This window comes from Ambystoma mexicanum, chromosome 2q (genome assembly GCF_040938575.1).
Source record: "Ambystoma mexicanum isolate Mex_15411 chromosome 2q, UKY_AmexF1_1, whole genome shotgun sequence".
NCBI classification, from domain to species: domain Eukaryota; kingdom Metazoa; phylum Chordata; class Amphibia; order Caudata; family Ambystomatidae; genus Ambystoma; species Ambystoma mexicanum.
In genome coordinates this window covers 1,027,161,821-1,027,188,479 of record NC_090924.1, presented here as the reverse complement: position 1 = coordinate 1,027,188,479, position 26,659 = coordinate 1,027,161,821, and the positions used below count along the sequence as shown (strand labels likewise).

The following is a 26,659-nucleotide window of genomic DNA, read 5'->3' as shown; positions in this document are numbered from 1 at the left end:
CAGGTCATTAGTTAGTAATATATCTGTCCAAATTCTGCCCTTCCTCAACAGATTTTTTTGATTGGTAGTATACTTAAGATTACTATTGTTCACTAAATCCAGTTGGTACTCATCTGAGGTAAGGTCATTTAGTGTAACCGAATGTGCGTTTAAAATCTCCTGCTATCATTATCGCCACGCCAGGAACTTGCCGCTGCCATTCCTCAAATATCTTAACTTTATTATTTCTGATGTTATAATAGATATATGTGTGTGTATATACATATATGTGTGTGTATATACTTATATATGTGTGTATGTGCAAGCACGTATACATGTGCATATAGTTGTCTACACTATAGTCTGTGGCAATTGCTTACATGCCGACTACGTCACACAGGGAAATATTACATTTAGGAAATCCATTTATTCCATGTTTGAGCATGCAAGATGGCTTTGTAGGTTTCATATATTTAGTCAGAATATCTCTGTCCTATGGAAAATAATGCATAAAACAAAAACATTTAGCGCTCTGTTGGAGAACAAAGGTCCCAAGTCTGTTCTCAGTCAGGTGCACATGTACAAATGTATAAGAATGTCACGGGTGCAATCTTGGGGGTGGCAAATAACTTCCTAGGCTGCAGGACAGTAGATGAGGTTGCATATCAGGTATTGCCATCACTCAGAGCATGGGCAGTGTTTCTTGTGCCATACTGAAGGTAAGAAGGAAGCAGTGTGGTCTTTTGGATGTATCAACAACAGGGAAGACAAGCTTAACTGGTAGCTTTCTGAGATACAGGGTGCAGTACTGCAGCAAAGGGCAAGTTGCGTGAAACTCGAGATTACAAATGTCCATGACAGTACTATATAGTCTGTTTTATGGAGGTAATCTGCAGTTGACACTGGCAACATCAATGGTGTGGAAGTCAATTGCAAAGGATTGTGTTTTTCATTTTTCTTTGCTCAGGGTTGTGCACACAATGCAGCAATCAAAACGTTAATAAAGGAGGTTCTTTGTCCATATAGTCTTACATATATCTTTGAAGATAGAATTAAAATAAAAAATGAACTGCGAGCAGATGCGAAAGGAAATCCTTAAAAATTAAATAAATAGTATGTGCAATGCACTCACCTATTATCCTATTTTCATCATGATGAACACCAAGTATATCTTCCTCTTGTCTCCAAAGTTGAATCAAAAGGTTGGCTGACGTCTGGTTTTTGCTTCCTCGCCAGGTGTTGAGATGGGAAATAGTTTTTGGGTTGTCACAGAATTCTACCAGGATCCCAAGAATAACATTGTTCATATTGCTCTGATTTAACTTTGAAATAAATAGAAATAAGAAAATGGTTATGATTCATTTAGGAGTACATTTTCTTTATTTGAAACGTATATTGACAGCACAACACAAAAGGAACATAGTAAATAAGATGAAATTGACTTTTTTTACTCCAAAGTATACACTTTCTCAGCAGTGCTGTTTGGGGGTGAACTTTAGGATATAGGATATCTAGAGCCATTGGAGCATTGAGAAAACCTAACGCTTAAATCTTTCTGGGTCGTATTTCGTAGTTCCTCCATCATTCCCTTACGTTTGGGGTTAGTAATAATGGGTTTAAACTACAAAGGCAAACTGAAACCATTGCTGTATTGGTTGAAGATCTGGGAATCTTCTTCACTTTGTCCATATAAAGTACCTTTAATTCGCTCTTTAAACCCCCAACTGAAAAAAACATGGTTTAGATGTTGAAATGTAGCCTTCATCTTGAAGCTCTTTGAGATGATCTGATGTCTGTGACTGAATTTCCAAAAAGAGACATACTTTTTGGTATATGAGGAGTGGTCACTTGGTCACCTGTTAACAACTTGCAGGAGTGGGGGTCTATTGCTTGATTGCTTTGGAATTCATTCATTGGGACTGGAAGCTAATTTAGATACTATTGAGCCATGAGTAAGTCGTTACATACTCAAATACATTTGGGGATTGTACCTTTAGCGTCCCTTGCAGCATGCTGGCAGTGGCCCCATGGGAAATAATTGTTGATACTGCAAAACCATTAGGGAAAACCGGTTACATTTCATTTGTAAATGCTCTGTATACCAACCCTAGAGAAAAGTTGGACTCAGACTGCTATTAGCACTTTGGAATAAAAACTACAAAGGAGGCCCTTTACAGTGTCACTCTATGGCCATTTTTGGTGCACCTAGCTTTAAGATTATGGGTTTGTCAATAAGAACAAAACAGGAACGTTCTGACGGATAAGTTAAAAGTGTCAAACAGTTTGCTCTTGGTAATAAACCAGGATTTAAATGTTCTAAGCATCATAATCTATAGTCACGGCCAAGATACATTTGGATTGTTGTCAATACTTTTACATTGTAGTCTGAACAGATTGATTGACGAAGGACGTTTTTTCCAAACTTTCTAATTTGTATATCATATTTTTCAAAAATATTGCTTTACGATGTATATATGTAGTATTTATACCGATTTTGATGAAATGTATATGTGTTTCAGATTTTTATCTGAATAAACATGGATAATGATGAAAACAGAATGATATGGAAATCAACGGGGTATATGTACGGATTACTGAAGAAAGAGCTTCTTAATGCTCTGTGCAATTGAAGGTGGTATGTTTCTTGGGTGGATACGTTCATAGTGTACCATAGCTTTTGACTTTCTGGTGCACATTTGATTTGGTAGTAGTGAACATCCAGAGTGAAGGGTCCAGTGCAGCTGATAGGACACCAGATACATGACCATGAGAAAGGACAGCAACAAAAAACTACTTCCCCCTGGTAATGCTCTTTTTGATTATTTCTCCTCCCACAGATCTCTCATGGCAGATACTTCATAGGCAGCATCACCTGGCACTGGAAACTATTATCACTAACAGGGGACGAGGTGTGGCTCAACAGTGATTCTCTGAGATGGTACAGTCCATGGCTCTGGAAGTCATGATGCCCATCTGATATATTTGGCACACCATGCCCACTTACCTCAGTTCCCCATTTTCCCCTGTGCTCAGCAGCTGCAGTAATATATGCTCTTACTCCTGAAGCAACATTGTAAATCTCTCTATGTCGTGTAGTTTGGGAAATCAATGAGGAATCTGTGGAAGGATAATCCAACATAAAAGACATTACCAGGGTAAGTAATTTGTTCTTCGAATGGACTGCACCCTCGCACAGATTCTTCATCTTAGATACACTCCCGTAGCAACGAGCAGACCTAGAGAAGGGGAGAGGAAGAATCCAATCAGACCAAGAAACTTTGAAGGACTGCTCTTCCAAACTAATAAACCATGGAATCCAGGCTGTAATGTTTTGAAAAGATGTGTAGATGGCCAAGGCTGGAACTCTTCTTTAAAAGTCTGACCTGGCGGCTACACTCCTTGGTGAGTGGGCCCTGAGGCTTCATGGTATGCCCTAAATTTGAAGCATTCAGAAAGACATCAAACGATCCATCGAGCCTTAGGCTCCTCAGAACATGCGTTATGACGTTAACCGGTGGGAATACTTATAGGAGATTTAAATCCCAAGCAATCAAAAATGTAATCCCCAGTATCCATTTAGGGAAAATTCCCTTGTGCAGAACAGCTCACACATCCTGTTTAAACTGCAGGCAAACCGATCCATCTGAGGTGTTACCCAAAGGTTTATGATTTCTGCAAGATCCTCCTGGCACCACTCCTCCTCGTGAGAGACTCAGTGCCAGCCTGCTTAGGGTATCGGCCACCACGGTCTTCTTCACCGCTAGAAGATCAACTGGTAGGAAAATGTACTGCAAGACTCTCAAAGTTACATCACTTTCCTGAACAGGGGCAGTGACCCCCACTTCTCCTCTCTTGTTGAGGTAATGCATGGTCACTTTGCTGTCTGTCAAGTTCAGGACAATCTTCCACTGGATCGATCGAAGGAAGGATGGCTCTCGGTTGTTCCGATTGCCCACAGCTATAAAACTGAACTTTCCTATGATCCATATCCCACTCACTTTGAGATCCCCCAGGTTTGCGCCCCAGCCTTTTAGAGAACCAGCTGTGACAATTGTAGCCTCTGGCAAAGGTTGCCAAAATGTTTCCCTGTTTTCAGGTTGTCCCACTGAGCTAATCACAACAGATCCTGCGCTACACAGGCAAAGACCCAAAGCAGGTCTGACATGTTGCCTGGGATTTGTGACCAGTGACTATGAAGAGGACACTGAAGCGATTTCATCCTAAGTCTGGCCTCTGGCACCAGGAAAAAGCAGAATGCTATGTGGCCCAAAGGCTGGCAGTAAGTTGGTGTTATGGGACCATTCACCCATGGCAGGATAGCTTTCTCAAGTCGTTAAAACTGATATAATATTGTTTCGTCCTCATTGAATATGTTGGCCTATGCCCAGTCGCTTTGCGAGGAAATCTGCATCGCAAGGTCGTGACCTTAAGTTAATCAAGCCTCTGGGGGTGCTGTTGCGCACGACAAAGATGGCCGCCTGAATCCTGAGCTCCTGCTCCAGTGCAAGATCCGTCCAGAAAACATCAGTTTTGGAGCTACCTAAGCACCCACAAATGGCTGTGTAGACGAGCCGAGGTCTGATCCCCAACGTCTCCAAATCCTGGTGGAAATCGGTCTTTGGCGCCGAAGTTATGCCGCTCTGAATTTGGCCCGACTGGCGTTGGGAGCACGATCCGGCTCGGAGTTCCAGGCAGAGGCAACGCGGAGCCGTGGACTCTGGCGAGGAGGAGGCCGAGTGGGGGCGGGGACATTGTCAACGGCCCGCACCTGACTCGCACCCACGCGGAGCAGCTGCGGACTGAGAGAGGTTCGGCCGTGAAGACGAGGAGACGTTGAGCCCCCCTCAGGTACGATACACGCTACTCTTCTGTGGCCCCCACACCCTGGAATTTGCGGCAGAGACGCCACTAGACATGGCGGTGACATCCTGCTAAGTGGCTGCCCGTTGCAGCCGGAGACACTCTCCGAGCTGCGCTCGGCAGGGAGCCGGCACGTGGGGCGCGGAGAAATTGGCCCCAAGTGATCCGACACTCCCGGTGGGCGGGAAGCCGGTCTCTGTGTTACGCGCGGGCCCATGCCCACTAAGACATTACATAAATTTACGGAGGCCAAAGCCCACGGCTTCATGAAGCAGCGGGAGGTGAGGGGCCCCTGTGCCAGTGAGGGGGGATTGACGGAAACGCCCTACTAGCGGGCAACAGTGCTCCTGATACTACATTGCATGCCCTTCATCCGTGAAGTCCCTGCCTCCCGGTTCCCATCCAGAACTATCTGTTTGCCGTGGGCGCACATACGTAGGAGATTGCACTAACTTTGGCGACTTCAGGCACGGTCGCCCTGGCGCATGAAGCCCTGTGCTGGTGGCCTGGCCGACTCCAGGCACTGGTGGACACCCAGACATCTATATAAGCCCTCTTTGGCATAAACTGTGGCGCGTCCTGAGTTTTGACACCTAACTACGTGGGAGAAAATATCCATCGCTGGTGCCTAACATTGGGCTTTGATGCCCTGGTGCTGGGGGCTCTGCCGGAAAATCTACAGACGTCTTGGGAGCAGGGGGGGGGCAGAGGACCCCTGTTGCCCCAGCGGCAAACTCTGTCGTACTGATCCAGGTGGCTTCGCCGAATATCCATAAACAACGGGCGGGGGCTCGGGCACCCGGCAGTAAAGGTAACTGAACCAGGTACTGGGGGCCGGCACCATGGGTGAGCCACACAAGACTGGGAAGGGAGGCAAGACGCCCAGTAACAAGAGGAAGGGTCCTATGGATGCATTTACCGGCAGCCAGGCGCCGAACGCCATAACTGAGGTGCACGCTGACGCTAATGAAACCCCACCTGCAGACATTGAAGAAAGGGAGGACAAGCTGACCATGCTTGTGGAAAATGGATTCCGAGCAGTGAACATGAAACTGGACGACATAGTGTCTACCATTGGCTCCCTGAAGGCTAGAGTTGAAAAAGAGAGCATACGTGTCACTGATGCAGAAAATAGAATTAGCAGTAACGAAGACGCTATCTTACAACATGGTCGTGACATCGCTCAGCTTAAGGAAGCCATGACTAAAATGCAACATAAATGCGAGGATCTTGAATCTAGATCGAGACGCAATAACATCCGTGTGGTCGGCGTGGCAGAGTCATTTGGGAAAGGCCAAATGGAGAAACAACTTGAACAACTGTTTAAAACACTATTTGGTCCAGAGTCATTCTCCAAACATTTCTTGGTGGAGAGAGCCCACCGTACTCTTGCCCCGGCCCCCCAAACCAGGTGCTCCCCCTCGCACAATAATTGCACGGCTGCTTAACTATAGAGACAGGGACACAATCCTGCGGCTGGCCAGGGAGGCTGGAACGCTTCAACATGAGGAGTGCCAAATACATATATACCCATACTTTTCTGCCGGGGTCCAGGCGAGCAAGCGATCATATGAACCAGTCAAGAGACTCCTTGGAGACCGCCAGATTCCATATGCTCTGATGTTCCCGGCAAAGAGGAGGATCCAACATGCGGGTAGGGCGCATTTTTTCAAATCCCCGACTGAGGCCACACAGTATATAGAGACTTCCATACCTCTCTCCCCGAGGGGGGGCAGGCCGGCACAGAACAACAGACCAAGACCCGAGGACTAGGGAGCTCTGGCGGCCGGATTGGTCTGTATCCTTATGTAGTATCCACTGCAGCCCTATTGATCCTACAAGCAGGGCGGCTCCATTCCATGTGACTATTGGAGATTGGAGCCAATCAGGCGGCCATGTGAGGCAACATGGCTACCCCGGGAATGTTCCACGATTGTTTTTGGGTACATCGTCAAGTTGGGGGTGATGATGAGGGTGGGGGGGAGGGAAGAGGGGTTGGAAATGGGTGTTCTTGGTGTGGAAATTTGGACCACCTGAAGGGGTTTCATTCAAATACAAGGTTGGCTTCGGCCGGAAGTTTGGTCAATGCCAACACAAGCTCGACCATGGTCATTGAGTGAGTCAATATTCCGCAGTTGATGTGGGCGGTGGGTGGGACAAAGTTGGGCCAGATGTTGTGGGTTCCTGGTGTCAGATCGGGATGGTTTGGGGAGTTTCTGTTTAAAGGAGTTTGATTGTTAAAATCAGAGAGCGGTTACATGGCAGAATGGCCGTATCACTTGCGACAGGGGCGAGGCTACGAACAGATGATGTTTACAAAATGCAGGTATGGCACAGGCTGATAGGGGTTTAGAAGTCAAGCTACTCTCTTGAAATATTTGCAGGCTTAACAACCCGGTGAAGGCGAGGAAGGTGGCAGCATATGTTACACGTCACGATCCTCATATTCTTTTCATTCAAGAGACGCACACACTGGGTAATGTCAATTCTGCATTCCTGCCAAGATGGGGCCCCCAGAGATACTACACGGAATACTCAACACAGTCTAGGGCAGTGTTAACCCTCATACACCCCAAGCTGTGCTTTAAATACCACTCCAGTAAAATAGATCCGCTTGGCAGATATGCACTAGTCTGGGGGGAGTTGGCGGGATACCAATTAATACTTGTTAATACATATGGGCCAAATGTGGACGATCCACAGTTCCATTGTACGATACTTGATATGCCGACTACATCAGGGGAGGCACTGATAATTTGGGGCGGCGATCTCAATACTATTTTGGACCAGTCCCTTGATCGGTCCTCTACTGCCCGCAGGGCCCCCTCCAGAGCCGCATTGGTTGTGCGGCAGTTGATGGAACAGATGGATGCGGTAGACGCTTGGTGCACACTGCACCCTACTGAGAGGAAATTCACCTTTTACTCTTCTGTCCATGATTCCCATTCACGTATCGATTACTGGTTCATTAGCTCACCCCTTGCCGGCATGGTCACCAGTTGTGAAATACACCCCCGCACCCTCTCTGACCAGCCACCAGTAACACTTGGCATTCAGCTGGGTGATGCCCCTCCTCCAGTTAGACGGTGGAGAATGCCCCCGCCATACTCAGGGACACTAATATTTGCGAAGCCCTCCATACTGAGATCACGGAATTTATTGAAATAAATGAGGGATCGGTAACCACTTATGCTACCCTCTGGGAGGCATTCAAGGTCTGGATCCGGGGTACTATCCTGGGCAAGTACACGGGTATGCTTAAAGCTGTAAAACGGGAGCTGGGCGTAGTCGAAACTAAAATAGGCCTGTTACAAACTGAATATGGCGCCACACAGGACAAGGCAACACTATCGCAAATGCATGTTGCGTTGAAGGAATTCAACGCGTTAGCCAGCAGGGAAGGTCTTATACATGGCTGCGCCTGCCAAGGCCCGTAGGTATGGTGAGAGTAATAAGGCCGGGAAATTCTTAGCCACCATGCTTAAAACAGATAGACATCGGAGTCCAATTCCTGGTATTCTGACACCAACTGGGGCTTTGGTTAATAAGGAGCAAGACATTAATTCCACCTTCGCTGAGTTTTATTCCTCCCTTTATTCCAATCATGACATCAAAAGTAAAGAAGACACGTTCCGGTATTTGGATAGCCTAGACCTCCCTACACTGACCACTGAGACCCGTAACATACTGGATCAGCCCATCACTATTGAAGAAATTGTAGAGGCCATTAAATCTCTGTCAGGGAGCCGCGCCCCCGGCTCGGATGGACTTAGCGCGGAACTATATAAGGAATTTAGGACTGAACTAGCCCCACTACTGTTAAAAGTGTGGGAGGAGGCGATGGATCAAGGGAATCTTCCAGAATCGATGCGCGAAGCTATTATTACTGTCCTCCTGAAACCCCGTAGACCTGCACATGACACGGGTTCGTATAGACCGCTCTCCTTGATTAATACCGATGCAAAAATTTTCGCCAAGCTGTTAGCCACCAGGCTCCTGCCGTACATGTCGATCCTTGTTCACCCAGACCAGGCGGGCTTTATACCAACTAGATCTGCAGCTCTCAACTTGAGGCACTTGTTTAACGTTATGGCACACATTGATTCTGCAACAAAAGCTGCCATGGTGGCCCTTGATGCCTAGAAGGCCTTTGATTCTGTGTCCTGGTCTTATCTCTTCCTGGTGCTTGAACGGTTTGGCTTTGGCCGATACTTCATCAAATGCGTACAGCTACTATATACTCACCCGACTGCTAAGGTTCTGACCAACGCCACTTTGTCCCCCTCGTTTAGGCTCTACAGAGGTACCAGGCAGGGCTGTCCCTTTTCACCTATACTTTTTGCACTTACTATCGAGCCGATGGCAGAATATATACGCCAGAACCACTCACAGAGGGCTTAGGCTGTCCGCCCCCCCAAGATCATTTCACTATATGCAGACGACACCCTGCTATATGTCCACGACCCAGAAGAGAATGTACAGCACATAATGTCGGACATACATGAGTTCTCGGAATATTCAGGGTACAGAATCAATGTTCCCAAGTCCGAAATATTTCCCCTTACAGATTGTACGGGTAACATTGCTGCAATTGCTGGGCTTAGGCCCACCCCGACTCAAGTATGTTACTTGGGTATTATGGTGGCCAGGGACAAACAATTGTTATATACACAGAACCATGGTGAACTGTTACTGAGTTTGATGACCAAGTTCCAAACGTGGGCTAGCCTTCCCTTGTCCTTGTATGGTAGAGTGGCTATTCTCAAAATGGTAGTCTTACCCAAACTCTTATATTATTTTAACAACATTCCGATATGGCCCGGCAAGTCCTTTTTCATGAAACTCAAGTCGCCCGCCTCTAATTTCATTCGGAATGGGAAGACGGCCAGATTGGGGTGGGATAAGATGGTGGAACCATTCTCACGGGGTGGCATTGCTGCGCCAGATTTTGAACTATATTATCTGGCTGCACAGGCTCAATTTGTTAAACACTGGTTTGACCCTGAGGACACATCTCCCCACATCCCCATGGAGAAACATGCTGATCGCCCCAATGACATCAGATCACTTCTTCTTAACCCTGTCTATGGAGACACATGCCCGTTTGACCCGGTATATACAACCATACGCGCCTGGGCCAAGATATATAACAGATTAGGCCTTGAGACCCCCTATGACCCGGAGGTCCCCCTGTGGAACTTCGAGTATATCCCCAACATTTGATAAAGCCATTCAACAATCCTGCGATCCTAACAAGCTATTCACACTAAGGGAAATGTTCCCAAATGGCACATTCTGTGAACTCGCTGACTTCATCGGGATGGTGGGAGGAGGCCCACTTAAACGCTTTCAATATCATCGTATGAAATTTGCTTTTGCAGCTAGATGGCCATCTTTCCCGTTGGAAACCCAGGTACATGAATGTATTAGGGCAATAGTATCCCCTAATAGTCACAATAAAGGGGTCTCGTTGGTATACTCATTAGTACAAACCCACTCCCCGTCACGTAATACGATGAGAGAAACCTGGGAGCAGGATACGGGCGGATGAAATACGGTGGTCACGCTTCTGTCAACTCACCAGATCCGTCTCTATGAACGCGGGGCTACGGCTGATCCAGTTTAAAGTTCTGAATCGGCTCCACTATGCCCCCGCCAGACTAGCCAAATTTGTTGAGAGTTGCACGGGAGCCTGCCCCAAGTGCAATGCACCAAACGCTAGCCCCTACCACATGTACTGGTCATGCCCTTCGATTATGGAATTCTGGCGGGAGGTGGCAGAACTCCTCGGAGACATAACGTCGATTCCGGTGACTCTGTCCCCCTTGAAGTACTTGCTTGGTGACATTGGTAAAGTGAAAGAAACTACGAGGCGCTTATTTAATATTTCATGTGTTGTCGCCAAGCGCTGTATCCTTAAATCATGGAAGTCTACAACTGCACCATCCAGAGCCAATTTCTTAAAAGACTTATGTTTGGTAAATGACGATAAAGAACTTTTTGTTTTATCAGCCCCGACACAGTGTCGTCCCAAAGACATTTGGTCGCTGTTGCGTATTTATTTGTGTTCCCAGATACAGGACGAGGATGCTGCGCCTCTCTCTACACCATGAACCGGGATGTTTGTTGTGTTTTTTCTTGCTACTCTGTATATATGTGCCAATACTGTACATGCCTCAATACCATGTCAAATTCTTTCTTTTGTGGACGGTCTGAATGCTAACCTGCTCTCTTAATAAAATAAATGTTTAAAAAAAAAAAGTTAATCAAGCCTCCATTTTAGGTTATCGCCGCCATTTTAGTTTGTCGTGCAAAGTCACCCTGTGGCCTAAAATGGCCGACCTGTGTTCTCTTGTTCTTACTTAACCTCTTCAAGCTCTGAAGGCGAGTTAATGTCCAACCTGCCTGCAGGCTACATGTTAGGGTCATTTAGACCTTGTCCTTTGTTGACCTTGGGATCAGGTGATTACTTGAATCGGCGATGTTAACCTACAAGTATACAAGAACAATAACGCTATTTAAACAAGACATGCAAAAGATCTGTTTGACCTGCATTAAAGCAAATGTGTAAAGAGTGTAAAGTTAAACCCAGAGAATAATAGTGCTTGTTAGTAAATGTATTAAGAAGTAAACCGCATGCACGAGATATGTAAATTAGGAATTAACGTGGCGCGAACCCTAGCCCAGTGTATGATTAACTTGTAGGAGGCTGGACATTGTTATGAAGAAACTGTATAAATATGCTGATGTCCAGCTAGCAATTCCTGTTCACTGCTCACAATGAACCTGCTGCTGGTCTCTGTGATGTACTGACGGCCAAATAGCTATTTGTGTACTTTGTTTTGTAAAACTGTTCAGTAATTGCAATAAAGATTTTGGGAATCTTTACAAGCCCGTGTTGGTGTATTTCTCTTTGCATGGTGTAAAAGCCTTAATATTGTATTTTCTGATTCCACAAAGTGAGTATCCAGAACTGCTTTGAAGTACTGGAGCTCTTGAGAAGGTGTCACTTGTGACTTCTTGATGTTTCAGGAGAAGCCCAGACTATGCAGTCAGTGTCATGAGTGGTGAAGATGGAAGACCACCTGCTGCAGGGAGCAAACTCTAATGAGCCAATCGTCAAAGTAGGGGGAAGATCTGAATCTTCTGCCTCCTTAGACGAGTTGCCACCACTGACATCAGTTTGTTTAACACCCTTGTGGTGGATGTCTGGCTGAACGGCAGCCCACAAATTGGTAGTGTGCACGGTCTATCATGAAACCCAGGTGCTTTCAGTGCCTTGGATAAATAGACACATGAAAATAGGCTCCCTTAAGATCTTGTGGCACCAAACAATCCTAATGTCTAGGACCTGAAAAATCTGGAAAGTGTCTCGAAAAGGCTGTTCCCGAGAATTTTTTTTAGGAGTCTCAAGTACAAGATGAGACTAAACACCCCTGTCCTTTTTCGGAACCAAAAAGTAAGGAGAAAACCACGCCTTACCCTGCCACACTGCAAATGCAGACTCTAAAGCTTCCTGCAGCAGGAGGGCACAAAGTTCCATGAAAAGAAGATGGTCCGGCGGAGGTATGCTCTGAGGTGGCGGTGGTATGGGGGTTTCCTGACAAACTGCAGACAATACCACTGGGCAACTGTTTGTAAAAGCATACAGGTCATAAGGAGTGTGGTGCCACATTCCAAGATCCTTCTCCTAATGGCATAGAGTGTGCAGAGGACACCTCAAAGATGCTTTGGAGTGGCTGTTGCAGAGGGTAAAGCGGAGACTTGAGTCAGACTCTTTAAAAACTTCCTGGCCTCTACTCAGTCAGCTGAAGTGCCTCTGGTTACCTTTCATAATTGAAAATGCTTATTTTATATGGTTGCGAAAGAGGGGTAATACTTAATTCCACAACACCTGGCAAAGGCAGAAGGAAATGTTGTAAAGGAAGAAGCTGATGGCGGTTGTACCGCTAATCCTACGATATTGTGGTTGCCTGAGAGAACGTACATTTTTCAAGGGACTCAATTGCTTTCGCCACGAAGAGGTGGATACCATCAAACGGCATGTGTCATAGATGGATTATGAATACCAAGACGCCAGAGGGTGGTTCAAGAGTTTTCATTTGGAACAACTCCAACGATTCAGAAACTTGGCGGTATGTGAATGTCGGTCTCTCAACTCCTGTCTGCTTCCCAACTCTCTAGCCCATGTCTCCCTATTCCCCAAGTTGGAAACTAGAAATCTGCAACAGCTGCCATCTTTAATTTCCGACTTAAGTGATCGCTTAAAGGCTTTTGCCTTTTCTGTCTGACTCCCTCTGAGATTCTTCTTGGGGGAATCTATCCTGCCAACTCCCAGGGATATGGTTTTCAGTAGGATCTGGTGTATTTTCAAATTCCCAGTTCCACTCACTCGACACTCTCATGCCTTTCTGTCCCTGATGTTCCTTTCCTCACTCTCTCCCTCTCTTTCATCTGCCTTCTCTACTCTTCTCCTTCCTTCTGTCCCTCGGATGGCCACACAATATCCTAATTACTCTTCCTCTTTCTCCACTGAACACTCATCTTCTAATCTACTGTCCCATCTACTCTCCGTTTGCCTCCTCTCCCCTCAGCTCTCCAATCACCTCTTCACTCTTCTTTCTTCTACTCTCTTTTCCACCACCTCTACTTTCTACTTTCCCCCAGGCCCTACTCTCTGCTGCTCCTCTCCTCTCACTTTCATTCACCCTCATACGCTGCTTCAGACATTCTTCTTGCTCTCACATATCCGTCTAAGCTCTCAATAATCTCCTTCCAACAATCATTCACACACTCTCATACACAGGTACTGCTCTCTCTTGCAACCAGCACCTCACCTGAAACAATCTCCAAAACAGTCTTCTCAGCGCTCTCCTTCACCATCCTTCCTCCTCCTGGCCCACCTCCACTCCACCTGCCCTCACCTTAACAACCCTCACTCCTGTTGTCTTCCATTTGGTTGTTATACTCCTGACTTCCTTTAGTGGTCTTTCCCTCCCTTTTCCACTGGCTCATTGGGTCACTTGTTCCTTGGGGCCAAACCAATCTTCCTATTTCCCCTCTGGGTAGTGCCACAGTGGTGGGAAACATCAAAATCCCCTCTCAACCCTGCCCTTTTTTCATTCATAGTGTTCAAGTTAGTCTTCCTGATGTGAGTTCCTGCGTCCGAGAGGAAATGGTTCATGCAACTCTTAGTGATGTTTCTGTCTTGTGCGTGAAGTCTGAAAATCTTTCTCCCTGAGCACAGCAACTTTCATATGCTGCAGTACTTTCTGGTACATGAAGTCCTCAAATGAGAGAACTAGAACTTTCACATGTATGAAGGCACACAAAGGTGGGGCAGAGACTGGGGCACTCCCAACTCCCTCACCCTATCTCTGGGGCATCACCACTGTGGGGAAAACCCTGGAAGGCCTCCTGCCCCAGGCTGAGAGGGGTCCCTATCCCAATCTGGCAGAGTCAAGTCCATGACCCTGCCACACATTTCAAGGCGCTTTGACTGTACGTTGGGTGCATAACCCAATATCCAGGAATGTATCCTGACAATTGACGCAGGCCACATGGCCCAGGCCATGCAGTGTACCGTATAAAGTCCCACCTGCAGAGCCTAATACATAGATTGTTTGCCATCTGCTACAATGGAGTTGAAACCGTCCCTCACATCCCCCTCTGGTAAGAGGTCTGCTGCCTCTGTAATGACTTTCCAGGTGTGTGTACAGTTCGCTAAGGCACAGGACTTGTTGACGGCTAAGGGTCACAGTCCCTGCCCTCAATAATGTCTTCCCGAAGGCATCGAGTTCATTACTTTCTTGATCCAGAGGGAATTAATAGAAAGTGGTTGACTTTATAATCGCTTTGGCTGCCTGAACTACCAGGCTCTTTGGGGTGCTGTGTTTGAACAAAGAAGCCGGGTTTGAACAGGCAAGTCTATTTTTTTGCTAGCTCCTTGTCGACTATAGCAACCAAGCACAGATGTTGCCACAGTTCCAGCCCTGGGTCATCCACTGCCTGGCGAAAAGGTAAAGGTGTTTCTTTCTGTGACCCTTTGTCAATGATGTCCGTTAGGTCAAATTGCAGATGGCCAAAATAGGACTCCCAAGCCTTGACCACCTTCTCCCATGGTGTGAGGAAAGGCTACATTCAGGTGAATATAAGGGGGTTATCTATGATATCTAAATCTGATGAGGTGTAGATTCTGTTCAAGTCCGGAAGGTTGACAGCCATCTCTATCATGTCAGGCTCCACCTCTGCTACATGCTCCTGTACGTTCTGCAAGGGCTCCAAGCCAAAATATATTGGGTCACCTTTCTGATCTTACACCACCTGCATAGCCTTGGGACAAGTGTGTAGGATTTGTCATCTTTCAGGATCTGGAGGAAGTCCCCACTGTGCTGCGCCAAAGTTGCTGATAAGAGTGGTGTTCGAGGACACTGTGCACAGCTTCAGCGCCATAGTGCCCAAAACAGCTTGTTTTCAGGGCAAGGTCCAAGCCTTCTGGCATGTGGTTGCCCATTTGTGATGAATACCTGGCGGCCTTCGAGGGCGCAGTGAGACCTTCCCTCTCGATGGTGTCAAGTCCAAAACCATCTACGACGATGCCTAGAAAACCATTTCCAGCATTTTCTACCTGAAAAACTCCCACTTATCAGCCATGGAGGAAGCTGCGGGGAACTTTACTTTTTACATGATGAGTGTTGGGAGAATTCTCCAGAATGGCTAATTTCCCTTACCTACTGAGTCCCTCAGCAGCTTTGCTGGATTTCTAGGATTTATTTTTTTCACCTGGTAAGAGTGCAAGCCTTTTTTTCCCACTCTTACATGTGTTTTGCTGTGTGTGTTTAACATTTTGTTCATAGACTGCGGAGCCCAATCTACTCCACAGACATCTTTTTACTGTGTGTGTGTGGTAAACAGCACCTTCAGTGCAGTGACACAGGGTTGATTTTCAGACTTCCCACTGACTCCATTTTTCTGGGATTGACTACTGTCTCCCAGAAACATGTAAAGTTGCCATTAACTTTATGTAGTCTCTTTAAACCACAGACCCAGTACACCCCATCTTACATGGAGTATTGGAAAGGGTTAATACTCTTTTTCTCTTGGAGCATTGTTTTGCCCCCTTTTCATCAAGACTTGGCTGGTGGCAGTGGTAACTACCCTATTTTTCCTACCGCAGTATCTTAAATAACCATGGTATTGTTTTAGGCTATCTTGGTAGCCTCGAACTTAAACCCGCTCAACCATATACATTTTTATACGGTTCCGGCTGGGTTTATTCGCCATTTCTTTTTGTAAAAGTCTCTAGTGTTTTACTCTGCGCGCCAAACCAGGTTTGGTCCCTTTGTTCTCCGTCTTTCGCGGGCTTCTGCACAGAAGCCCTCCTTAAGGCACCTGAAAGTCTGGGCAGACAGGATGTGAGGGAGGGGTTTTAGGACCCCTGCCATGGGTTCCCTTGGTAACTCTAATCGCACTCCTGTTTGATTGGCTGGGTGACTGTCCCCGCCAGGACAGACACCCTGCTGTGTGATTGACAGCCAGGCTGGGTGAATGGGGGAAAACTGCATTAAAAGCAGGTCTCTAGGACTGGAAAGGCAGAGTCGCCACTGGAACGAAAGAACCGACGAGGAGCTAACGGAAGAGGACCGCTACCACAACTGAACCACCCGGTGAAGCCCTGCTGCAGGTCCGAATCCTCGACCTCCAATGACAGAAGATCCTCCAGGAATCTTCTCCCCCTGAACTGGTGCGACCAACCTGTTTGCCCAAACTTCAAGCCATGACTCGAATTTGCTGTACAGAGCTACAGTGGGCCTGATAGCCAGGAAGGTCGGACCCTGCTTGGGTTTTAAGGAGCGCACCTTTTTTTGTTGTTTTGCTCTGCTGCTGGTTTCTTCCCTGGGTAGTGCAGACCCTCCAGTCTTCCTACTTCGTGTCAGTCCGACAGTCGCTTCAGGAACCGTGAGCCTGCAGGAACTACCAGGAACGTCCGCCTCAGCTACAGCTTCTTCTCCATTTAAAAGGTACTGTGCAAATCCGGTTGCTTGTTTCGTTCAGCCGCGGTGAAGGTGCTTGAAACCTTTCGCCAATCCGAGGGCTTGCCCTTCTCTTCTCTTTTAACTAACTTTTCTGCCGACCAACTTCGTCCGGATCTCTTGGCAAAGACTTAACTGGGAACTACCCTGAACTGTGTAATCTTGAGCAAAAGAATTTTGTCCTATTGACTTTGGCCCTAAGCCTTTTTGATTTGATTCCATCACTGTAGTTCCTTTTTTCTAGATTGCCCTGCTTACTTACTTGTTGGTGCTGCTCAATTTTAGCCTAGCTTTGTCTTTCCCTGCCTTTTTAATTTCTGGATTGCTCACTTCAATTGTGAGCTTAACTTGTCTAGAAACCTATTGGGAGTGGTGTGGTGTATTGGTAACGTGATTTTTCAACTGCTTTACTTTAGTGAAATGTTATACAACTGATGTGTAAATAAATGTATATTCTTTTACTCAGAAACCTCGAGTCAGTGTTTGTTTGAATCATAGTAATTGCTGTCCTTTGTGTAACTATTTGATACTGCTCACTTGCTCTTGAGATAAGTTTAGGCTGCTCAGCCATCGCTACCACTTTACTGCGTAGTACAGGCTTGTACCAAAGGTGAATTTGTACTGTCACTTGTAGTCTTAATTGTGTGTGGTGTTCCCAAAGGGTATTGCATATAATTCAGCCTAACAATGAGTCAGTTTCATCTTCCTGACCCCTTATTCTGATGGAATAAGTGATTTTTCTTTTTGTGTGCTGTAGACGAAAAAAGAGTGGCGAGAACCACTTCTTGAATGAAACCTCTATCAGTGATTCTTGGGGATTTGTTTTGGCCTCCCTCTTTGAAGAGAGTTCTTTCTCAGGCATGGATTGATTTCTTACCCTGCACTGAGCAAGTCATGGAGGGTGTCTCCCATGGTATCTCTGCTGGGCGGCCTAGGGCCACTGTCACTGCATGTTTACAGATTGCTTTTGGATTCATGGCTTTGCAGTCAGAGACGTTGTGGTCATCCCCCAAACGCCATAAATTCATTGGTTATAGAGATCTTAGACATGCAAAACCCTCATCGCTTGAATCTCAAGGCCTTAGCTGAATCCAGCATGAATGTCTATCACACTCATGGCTTGGCAGTCGAACAACGATGTTCTGGAGGGATGCCCAGAGCAATGCCAGAGGTTAAGAATGAAACCTTCCAGCCATGACCTCTTTTGATTTGTTGTAGTCATGCCTATAGAGTATGATAGGCATGCTCAGAGGTCGGCCCCGTGCCTGCTGGTCCTGGAGACTCCAGTTACACGTAACTCATGGCGTCCAATGAGGCCGAAAACTTGTCTGGGGTTGTTTGTGGTCTTGGGCAGAAGGGATGTATCCAAGCAGATCGGGCTGGTCTGCCCCTTTTAGTGTGGGACCAAGCCTGATTTGTATATGGCCTTTCTCGTTTCTGTATTGGCGTTGCAGGTGAAAAACACTGGTCTGGAGGCCTGCCCAGAGCGATGTGTGAGAAACCTGACGGTATAACCCCAGCTACTCCCCCGGGATCTTCCATGCAGTTGGCCAGGAAAGGGCCATTGCTTTTGGATCCCATTCCTGGGGGTGGACAAGCGAGGGGGGCTGAAATCACCTGAGTGGAGGATCACAAGGAGTTTGGAGGAGAATACCGAAGAGCAAGACATGGTATTCCCCCTCCCGCCATTTTCCATTTGAAACCCCTTCCTCAGCTTTCATGGGAGATTTGCAATCCCATTCCATCTCCCCCTTTCCATTTAAGAGTAATACTGGGAAGAAGCAGAAACTCAGAGTAGTGAGGATTATCTATGAGAAACACCTTGAGAAACAGAGGGAATACTGCCACCTACTATTATTAGGTTGTCCCATTAATAGAGCCAGGCAGGTCAGGCATGTAACACTGACCACTTACACCTGACTCCACTTGACTATTTTCAGGACTGAAGAACAGGCATGTCCTGTTAGTTGGGCTATAAAAGGTCAGGCAAACCCAGCCCTGACCACACACCTGTAGCCCATTGATACAACACAGTTCTATAAAAGGAGACTGCTGGGAGGGCAGGGAGAGAAGCAGCTGGAAGAGCAGAAGGGAGGCTGCATGGCTGTGTCCAGCAGGGGATCCCCTCTCAGAACCAAGCCAAGGTTTGCCAAACACGAGAAGCGAGCTGTGAATCCTGAAGAAGCCAAGTATCAGGGAGCTGAAGGGAGAGGAGCCTGGGGGATCCAGACGAGAGCGGCACACCGCAACGCTGGCCCGGTGCCTGTGAGGGGCCACAGCGTGGCTAGGGAGCCGTGGCTCCGTGAAGCTGGATTGAGGCATCCTGTTTTCTGCTGGCAGCTTGTGAAGGAGTGCTCGTTCCCTTGGTAGATGTGCCGGTCCCCAGGGATCAGAGGGGCAGGTGTTGAGACCCTGACCCGGTATCTAGTCATTCCATCGAATCACAATGCATCTAACAGCAAACCATCACATTTTTTTCATCGAAATACCATTCCATAGAATGGCCATTTTGTTGAATAAAATTTGATGGATCCATCGAAATGTATTGGTATGGTTAGGGGTTAGATTAGGATTAGGGTTGTGTTAGGGTTGGGGCTAGGTTTAGATTAGGGGTTACATTAGGGTAAGGGTTAGGGCTAGGGTTAGCTTAGGGTTACATTAGGGTTAGGGCTAGGGTTAGGGGTCAGGGTTGGGGATAGGTTTAGATTAAGGGTTACATTAGGGTTAGGGTTGGGGCTAGGGTTGGATTAAGGGTTATATTACGGTTAGGGTTGGGGGTTAGGGTTGGGGCTAGGTTAGCTTAAGGGTTACATTAGGGTTAGGGTGGTGGGTGTGGGGGTTGCGGGGGCTGGTAGGGGATCCCCCCCAATACTTCAAAACATTTCAAGGAGCTGGCCAGTGCTGAAATTTCTGCACTGGACAGCGCCATGTAATGTTTTAAAGTTACAAAAAAAGAATGGAAATGCTACTTTACATGTAAAAGTGCATTTCCATTGAAATCAGTCCATGTATATTGTCGATGGACTGGTTTAGATGGAATTGCACTTTTACATGTAAAATATAGGTTGTCGATGCTTTGGCAGACGATGGTTTGTATTAGATGCTTTAGTATGTCGACGGTTTATTTTCAATGATATCACTATAAACCCCCTGACCCGATCCCATACACCCCGAGGACCTCTCGCCAGCCCAACACTACCCACTGAGTTTTAAAGAGGAAAGTGATGAGAAAAATGGGAGCGTGCGGCTAGCGGCAAGGAAGAAAAAAACAATTTACAAATGGCACGAAGCAGAAAGCAAGAAAGATAGCGGAAAGTAAAAGGAAAGTGAGAGAGGGGAAAGCGAGGAAGATAACCGAAAGACAAGAAACTTGTGTATCCTTCTGTGAACTTAAATATCCACTATTGTCCATAGGGAGCGGGGCATTGTGGGACTTGTAGTGAGAAGCCAAATTACATGAGAAAGCCAGAGGGGTCCAGGACCCGCATACATGAGACAGTTAAAAGGGTCTGGAACCCATGCAACAAAAAAGAAAAAATAAATACTTGAAACACAAGCATGCCACAGCCAAAAGGAAGCCAGTTTTGTTTCAAGGAAAGACAGGTGCAAGGGTGCATGAAAGCAAAGAAATGAATGTGCAAGAGGCACAGTGAAGAGAAAGTGACCCCAAACGGAAGGTATCAGGGGCATGGCAAGCCAAGAGAAATCAAGGCAAAGAAGGTGCAAGTGAGCAGAACAAAGTAGACAATAAAGAAGGGGTGCAGGAAGCACCTGGAAGTGGAACGGATAGTAGAAAAGCAAGTAAAATACAGAAAAGAACCAAAGATCAGAGTGGTCACGCTTAGGATGAGCCAAGAACCTAATGTTTTCGATAGACTCTGATATTACCGCATGAGAAGGTTGCGTGTGAAAGGAACTGTAAACAAGAGAAAGGGACTTCTTGACAAGTTGAACTTTTTCTTTAAAACTGAAGAGTCCTAAGCTCTTAAACTCCTAAGCCCCCCCCCCATTGTGGAATGGGCCTTGGTGCCAACTGGCAATTCTTTCCCAGTAGCCTGGGAACATTCGTCAATGCAGAGAATGATCCAACGGGATAAAGTCTGCTTCGTTATGGCAAGCCCTTACAGGCTAAGGAAAAAGACACGAAGAGCTGGTCTGCTCTCCTGAAATCAGCTATCCTGGTGATATAGAAACTGATGCCCTCTTAGGATCTAGACGATATAATCGTTCTTCCTGCTTAGAAGGATGCGGAGGCGGATAAAAGAGTGGAAGGTCAATAGACTGAGACAAGTGAAAGGCCTTACCGCGAGAGAAACTTTCTCCTGGAAAAAACACAGAAAGGGTGGCTTACAGCATAAAAGCCTGTAGTTCACTAACCCGCCTAGCGGATGTTATAGCCACCAAAAAGGCTGTTTTCCACGAGAGAAGCCGTAAAGGACAAAAGTGCATAGACTCAAAAGGAGCCACCATCAGAAATGTAAGAACCAGATTAAGATCCGGACAACAAAGGGAGTTGACGGAAACTTATTTACAAGGCCATTCAGGAATTGTGCCATTACCAGGATCTTAAAAAATGAACCTTGATCCGGGGATCTCTTGAACACAGACAATGCGGCCAAATATCCTTTGACCATGGTGACCTGAAGGCCTACAGAGGTCAGTGACAGAAGGAACTCATCACTGCAGCGGTGGGGCAAGAGATGGGGTCAATCTCACATTCCCTGAACCACGCCTCAAATCCTCTCCATCTGCACTCGTACAAGAATCTTGTACACTGTCTGCGTGCAGCCATCAACACCTCAAGTACTTCCTCAGAGAGGACCCAGTCATCATATTTCATCCTCTCAAGAGCCACGCATGTAGGTTGATGGATTCCGGGGTTGGATGGAGTATCCGGCTTTCCGACTGGGTTAGGAGATCTGGACGCTGAGGCAACCGGTGAGGTGGACAGATCCCAAAGGTCTGAGTACCATGTTCTCCAGTCCGGGGTGATCAAGATCATGGTCGCTCGAAACCTCTTCAACCTCTGGCGAACCCATGGAATGACGGGAATCGGAGCGAATGCGGAAAGGAGAGGGAAGTTCCAATCCACCAGAAACGCGTACCTCAGTGCACCGTTCGCTGGGAATTCCCTCAAGCAGAACAGTTTGCATTTCCTGTTGGACTCTGTTGCGAACAGATGCACTGGTGGAGTACCCCAGAGAATGAAGACCTCCTGTAGGACTTCATGGCACACTTCCCACTCGTGTGAGACCGTGCTCTGCCTTCTCAGAGCATCCACTAAGTTGTTCTCTGTGCCGGCCAGATTAACTGTAGAGACCGAGATCCTGTTCTCCAGGAAACAGAACCAAAGCATCATCGCCTCTGTGCAGAGGGGGCAGGAGTGCACACCACCTTGCTTGTTGAGGTAGTGCATCACCACTGTGTTGTCGGTCAGAACGAGGACATGCATTTCCTGCAGAGAGGGGGCAAATGCTTTCAGGGCTAGCCTGATAGCACATAACTCGAGCCTGCTTATGTGCCACCTGGCTTCTATTGTTGTCCAGACAATACTTGCAGTAAGCGACCCAACCCTTCAAGGACGCATGCATTATCAGTTGGGTCTGAGGCCAAGGCGGCCCGAAGGGTAGCCCCGCCAAAAAACCTGCGGTCCGCCCACCAGGACAGGTCCTTGACCACACACGCAGGCACTGTAGACACAGGAGATCCGAGATAGAGCCGAGGAACGGAGACCACTGATCTCTCAGTAACCATTGCAGCAATCTCATGCGCTACCTTGTCTCTGGCACTAGAAAAATGCAGGAAGCCATGAGGCTTAGGAGGCAAAGGATGGAAGCCGCTGGTAGAGTGACATCTTTCTGTAATAAATCCACCACCTGCGTCAAGCTGACTACTCTCTCCTCGGGGGGAAATGCCTTCCTCACATGGGTATCTAGGACTGCTCCGATGAACTGAAGCCATTGGACTGGTGTCCTGTGGGAGCTTCTTTAAGTTTAGGGAGAAGCCCAGCCAGTGCAGCAGCAAGCAGGTGTCCTGCATGGGACAGGACCTGCACTAAAGACTTCTCTTGGAGCAGCCAGTCGTCCAGATATAGAAATACATGGACTCTGGATCTCCTGAGGTGAGCCGCAACAACCGCCATGAGTTTGTTGGTGAAGACCCTTTGGACGGAGGTAAGACCAAAGGTAAACACCTTCAACTGATAGTGCATATCGCCTTTGGTGAACCTTAGGAACTTCCTGTGCTTTGGATGGATTGGCACATGGAAATAGGCGTCCTGTAGGTCTATGGACACCAGCCAGTCCTTAGGTTTGAGAGCGTGGAGAATCTCTCAACATCACCATCCTGAATTCGTCTTTCCTCAGGATCTTGTTCAAGGCCCTGAGGGAGACCTTCTCCCTTCTTGGGCACTAGGAAATACCAAGAATCCCAACCCGATCCTATCTGCTCAGGGGGCACCTCTTCTACAGCACCCTTCAGCAACAGTGCTCTCAGTTCTTCCTGGAGCTCCTGTCCTGGTTGGATTGGAGGTGGTCTATCTGGTGGCTTTCTTAGAAAAGGTAGACAATCACCCCATTTAATGAGCTTTAAGGTCAAGGCATCAGAAGTAATTCCCTGCCAGTGGAGCAAGTGCTCAGTCAACTGTCCTCCAACCAGTGTGCTGTGATAGGAGAAATCAAAGCGGCTTTAGAGGATGAGCTGCTCCTGACACAGCCTGTTGACCTCTAGAAGCACCTCTGCCCCTTTCAGAGTGCCAGAAATGCTTCTGCCCTTGCCTGGCCGGTGGGAGCTGTACTCTTCTGCCATAGGGAGCATATCTCATGTAGCCCTGTGCACTAGAGGCAAAGCTAAAAGCAGGTTTGGCAAGCTGCGCAGCTAGGCCTAAGGATTTGGCAGCAAGTTTCGATTCCATTAACTTTTCTAAGGAATCATCAGCTGCGTGGCCGAAAAGAAGATCACCTTCAAAAGGCATGTCCAAACATTTTACTTTGACATTAGGGAAAAAACCAGAGGTCTTCAAGTAGGCCTGCCTTCTCAGCGTTATGGCCAAAGCCATAGACCGGGCCACATAGTCGGCAATGTCCAGGCCCGTTTGCAGCGACTGCTTGGCTACTTTCTTCCCATCCTCCACTAGCTGTAGGAAGTCCTCACGCATCTCTCCTTCCGGGACATATTGGGCAGCATTTTCCACCACTGTCCATAGACTGAAGGAGTATTTGGCAAAACTGCTTGCCACATTGGTAGCTTTGAGAGCCATGCTACCCGAAGTGAATGCCTTCTTTGCCAAGGCATCTACTTTTTTACTTCTCTGTCTGGGGGCAGAGTGGATGTAGATGATGTACGTCTTGAAGAGACCATAGCGGCTTGTATAACAAGACCCTCTGAGGAAGGGTGAGAGGAGAGTTATGAGGGGTCTCCTCTAGCCAGCCTGTACATCCCGGAAATGATGGAGCTGACCGGCGGAATGGAACATGGGGTTTGCCATAGAGCTGTCAAAGGATCGGCAATGGCCGGGTTCAGAGGCATATTCCGTTCAGTGGCAAGACCGTCCTCTAGGATGTCGGCAAGGTCATAACCTTGGGGGGGGTACCACTGTTGAGTGCAATCCCACGGTGTCAATAACCCTTTCTACCAGAGCCTTGTATTTAGTTACATTGTGAAGATAGGACTTGGACTGCTGAAACTCTAGGTCAGGTAAAGGGTCCAGACCACTGGCATCTTGGAGGCCCTGTCCTAGTTGTAGAAGGTTACCTTGGTCATCAAAAATAGACAACCCCACCGGAACCCAAGAACATCGGGTCGACATCTTGGTCATCAGCATCGTGATCATTGAAGATACCGGTCGTGGTCTCGAAAAATTCGGACCGAGGTTGTGGTGTAAAGACTTTGTCAACAACCGTTGACGTTGAGGGTTTGTCTTTCGGTGCCTGTTACTGCTCCACCTTCCAGCCTTCATCGCTGTCGTTTTCTGAGGCGCAGGAGGTCCGCGGTCCTTCTGCGGGGCTCCTGGCAGTTTCCATGTCGCCTCCAAGAACGTCACAGCCTCAGACGGCTCAGCCTTCCTTTCCATTCGCGTTCCACTTCTGTTTCCATGTCTTTGCGACACACACGAGCGTCGCGCACACACCCACATCATCCGGGAACACATCTAGACCGGAAGTAGGGCTCAAATTTCAATATGCAAGCGCTTCTGATTAAAGCTAGTTCCTTGCTTCGCTTTTGCTCTCTGTTTTGCAGCCTGGTTACCGACTCCTGCTTTTCTGCTGACTTGCCTTTGATCTGATTTATCCTCCTGTGTTTCTGACCTCGGCTATGGTAATACGACCCTGCATTCTGGATTACATTATTGTACTGTTTGCTGATACTTACCTGGTTCTTTGACACATTTGGTTTAAATGGATTCCTACTGGATTGTCCCTCATCTGATTAATTGTTCTTTTAAATTCAGAGTGCTTTCAACGCATTGCTGTTTTCCATTGCACGTCTGTTCCCATTAGCGCGCCCTTGTTCCATACGGTAAATCAGTTCCTTACTAACTATATTAGCTACGCTTCCCTTTTACCTGACCTCAATTCAAACCTCCTACTTCTTGTGCTACTACTCCTATGCCAGATTCCCATCGGAAAACATCACTAAAAAGAGTTTCTACCACCTACTTCTATCTTTCAATTTTAAAGTAGATTACCAGCTAATTCAGGTTAGTCTCTCTTGATGTGATTATTTTATTTCCACACTGCTCTTGTACTAAAACTGTCTTCCATTTCTTTTCAGACTGGTGAATACCTGGTGGTATTTTGCTCTTCCAGCTGAACTTGTATCCCGTCCGTATCTCATTAGCTTGGACAGGGTGGTATTTCATAGGGAAGGTCGCCATCTCAGAAGAGGCCCACAGTGGGCTAATCTATTACCATTCTGTAACAGATCTTCTGCTGTTCCTGAGGACTAGAGGACGCTTTTGTTTTTTGTAGGCAGGGCATAAAATTCCTGTGCACAAAGGCTCATTATTATGGTTAAGATAACTCACGCAGCATTAAGACTTTTACAAACACTCAAAACGTTGTACCTTTCACATGGAAGACCTTGTCAACATGGGGTCTACCATAGGTATTGGAGGATAATCTTTGAAAAAAGCTTTCCTGTTCGTAAGACAAATAAACTGCATTATTTTTCTCTCACAGATTCCCCAGCCTTCAACAACATTCTCCACCACAGCATTCCCTCTGCCTTTTTGCCAACATTTCCATCTTTCCACTACACTTCCCAATCCTTTTTGCTCCCCAACCTCTTGATTAATCCTTGATCAATACTCACTCCACTATCACACCTATCCTCATTCCAACTTCATTTCAAGCTCCTCAGTCGTTTCTGATGCAAAAGGTCACCTCATATGCACCATCACCTCCAAATTCCCTGTACTATCATATCCCCTATTTGCCTCCACTACCATAAAGCTGGCTAACATTCTACCACACCTCACTAATGTGTCTAACACTCCACTTGTATCATTTCCCAACCCGCCCCATGTTCTCATCAATGACACCATCATGCCTCCCTTCAACTCTGGCCAACTAAACCCTCTAGCGACCACATTACACTCCACTGAATTATGTCCTATGCTTCGCCTTATAACTTTCACAACAAAAGACACACCTTAATTCCCCATCTACTCCACCACATCATCTCCACCCTCCTCTCTCACAGTGTCACTATCTCCCTCACAACTCTAATATAACCTACATCTCTATCACTATGCAACCCTCTACCATTTCCGTTCCCACTTACCCCCT

The 26,659-nt window shown here is 47.0% G+C and overlaps 1 protein-coding gene across 1 annotated transcript in view; it reads right to left on the bottom strand.

Annotated features, from left to right (window-relative positions):
* The window catches only part of CFAP69 (cilia and flagella associated protein 69), a 1,486,345-nt gene that overhangs the window by 273,906 nt on the left and 1,185,780 nt on the right, over positions 1 to 26,659 (bottom strand). Inside the window, exon 17 of the mRNA XM_069648365.1 lies at positions 1,112 to 1,301. Coding sequence (XP_069504466.1) covers positions 1,112 to 1,301 — 190 coding nt within the window. The remainder of the gene's footprint in view (positions 1 to 1,111; positions 1,302 to 26,659) is intronic.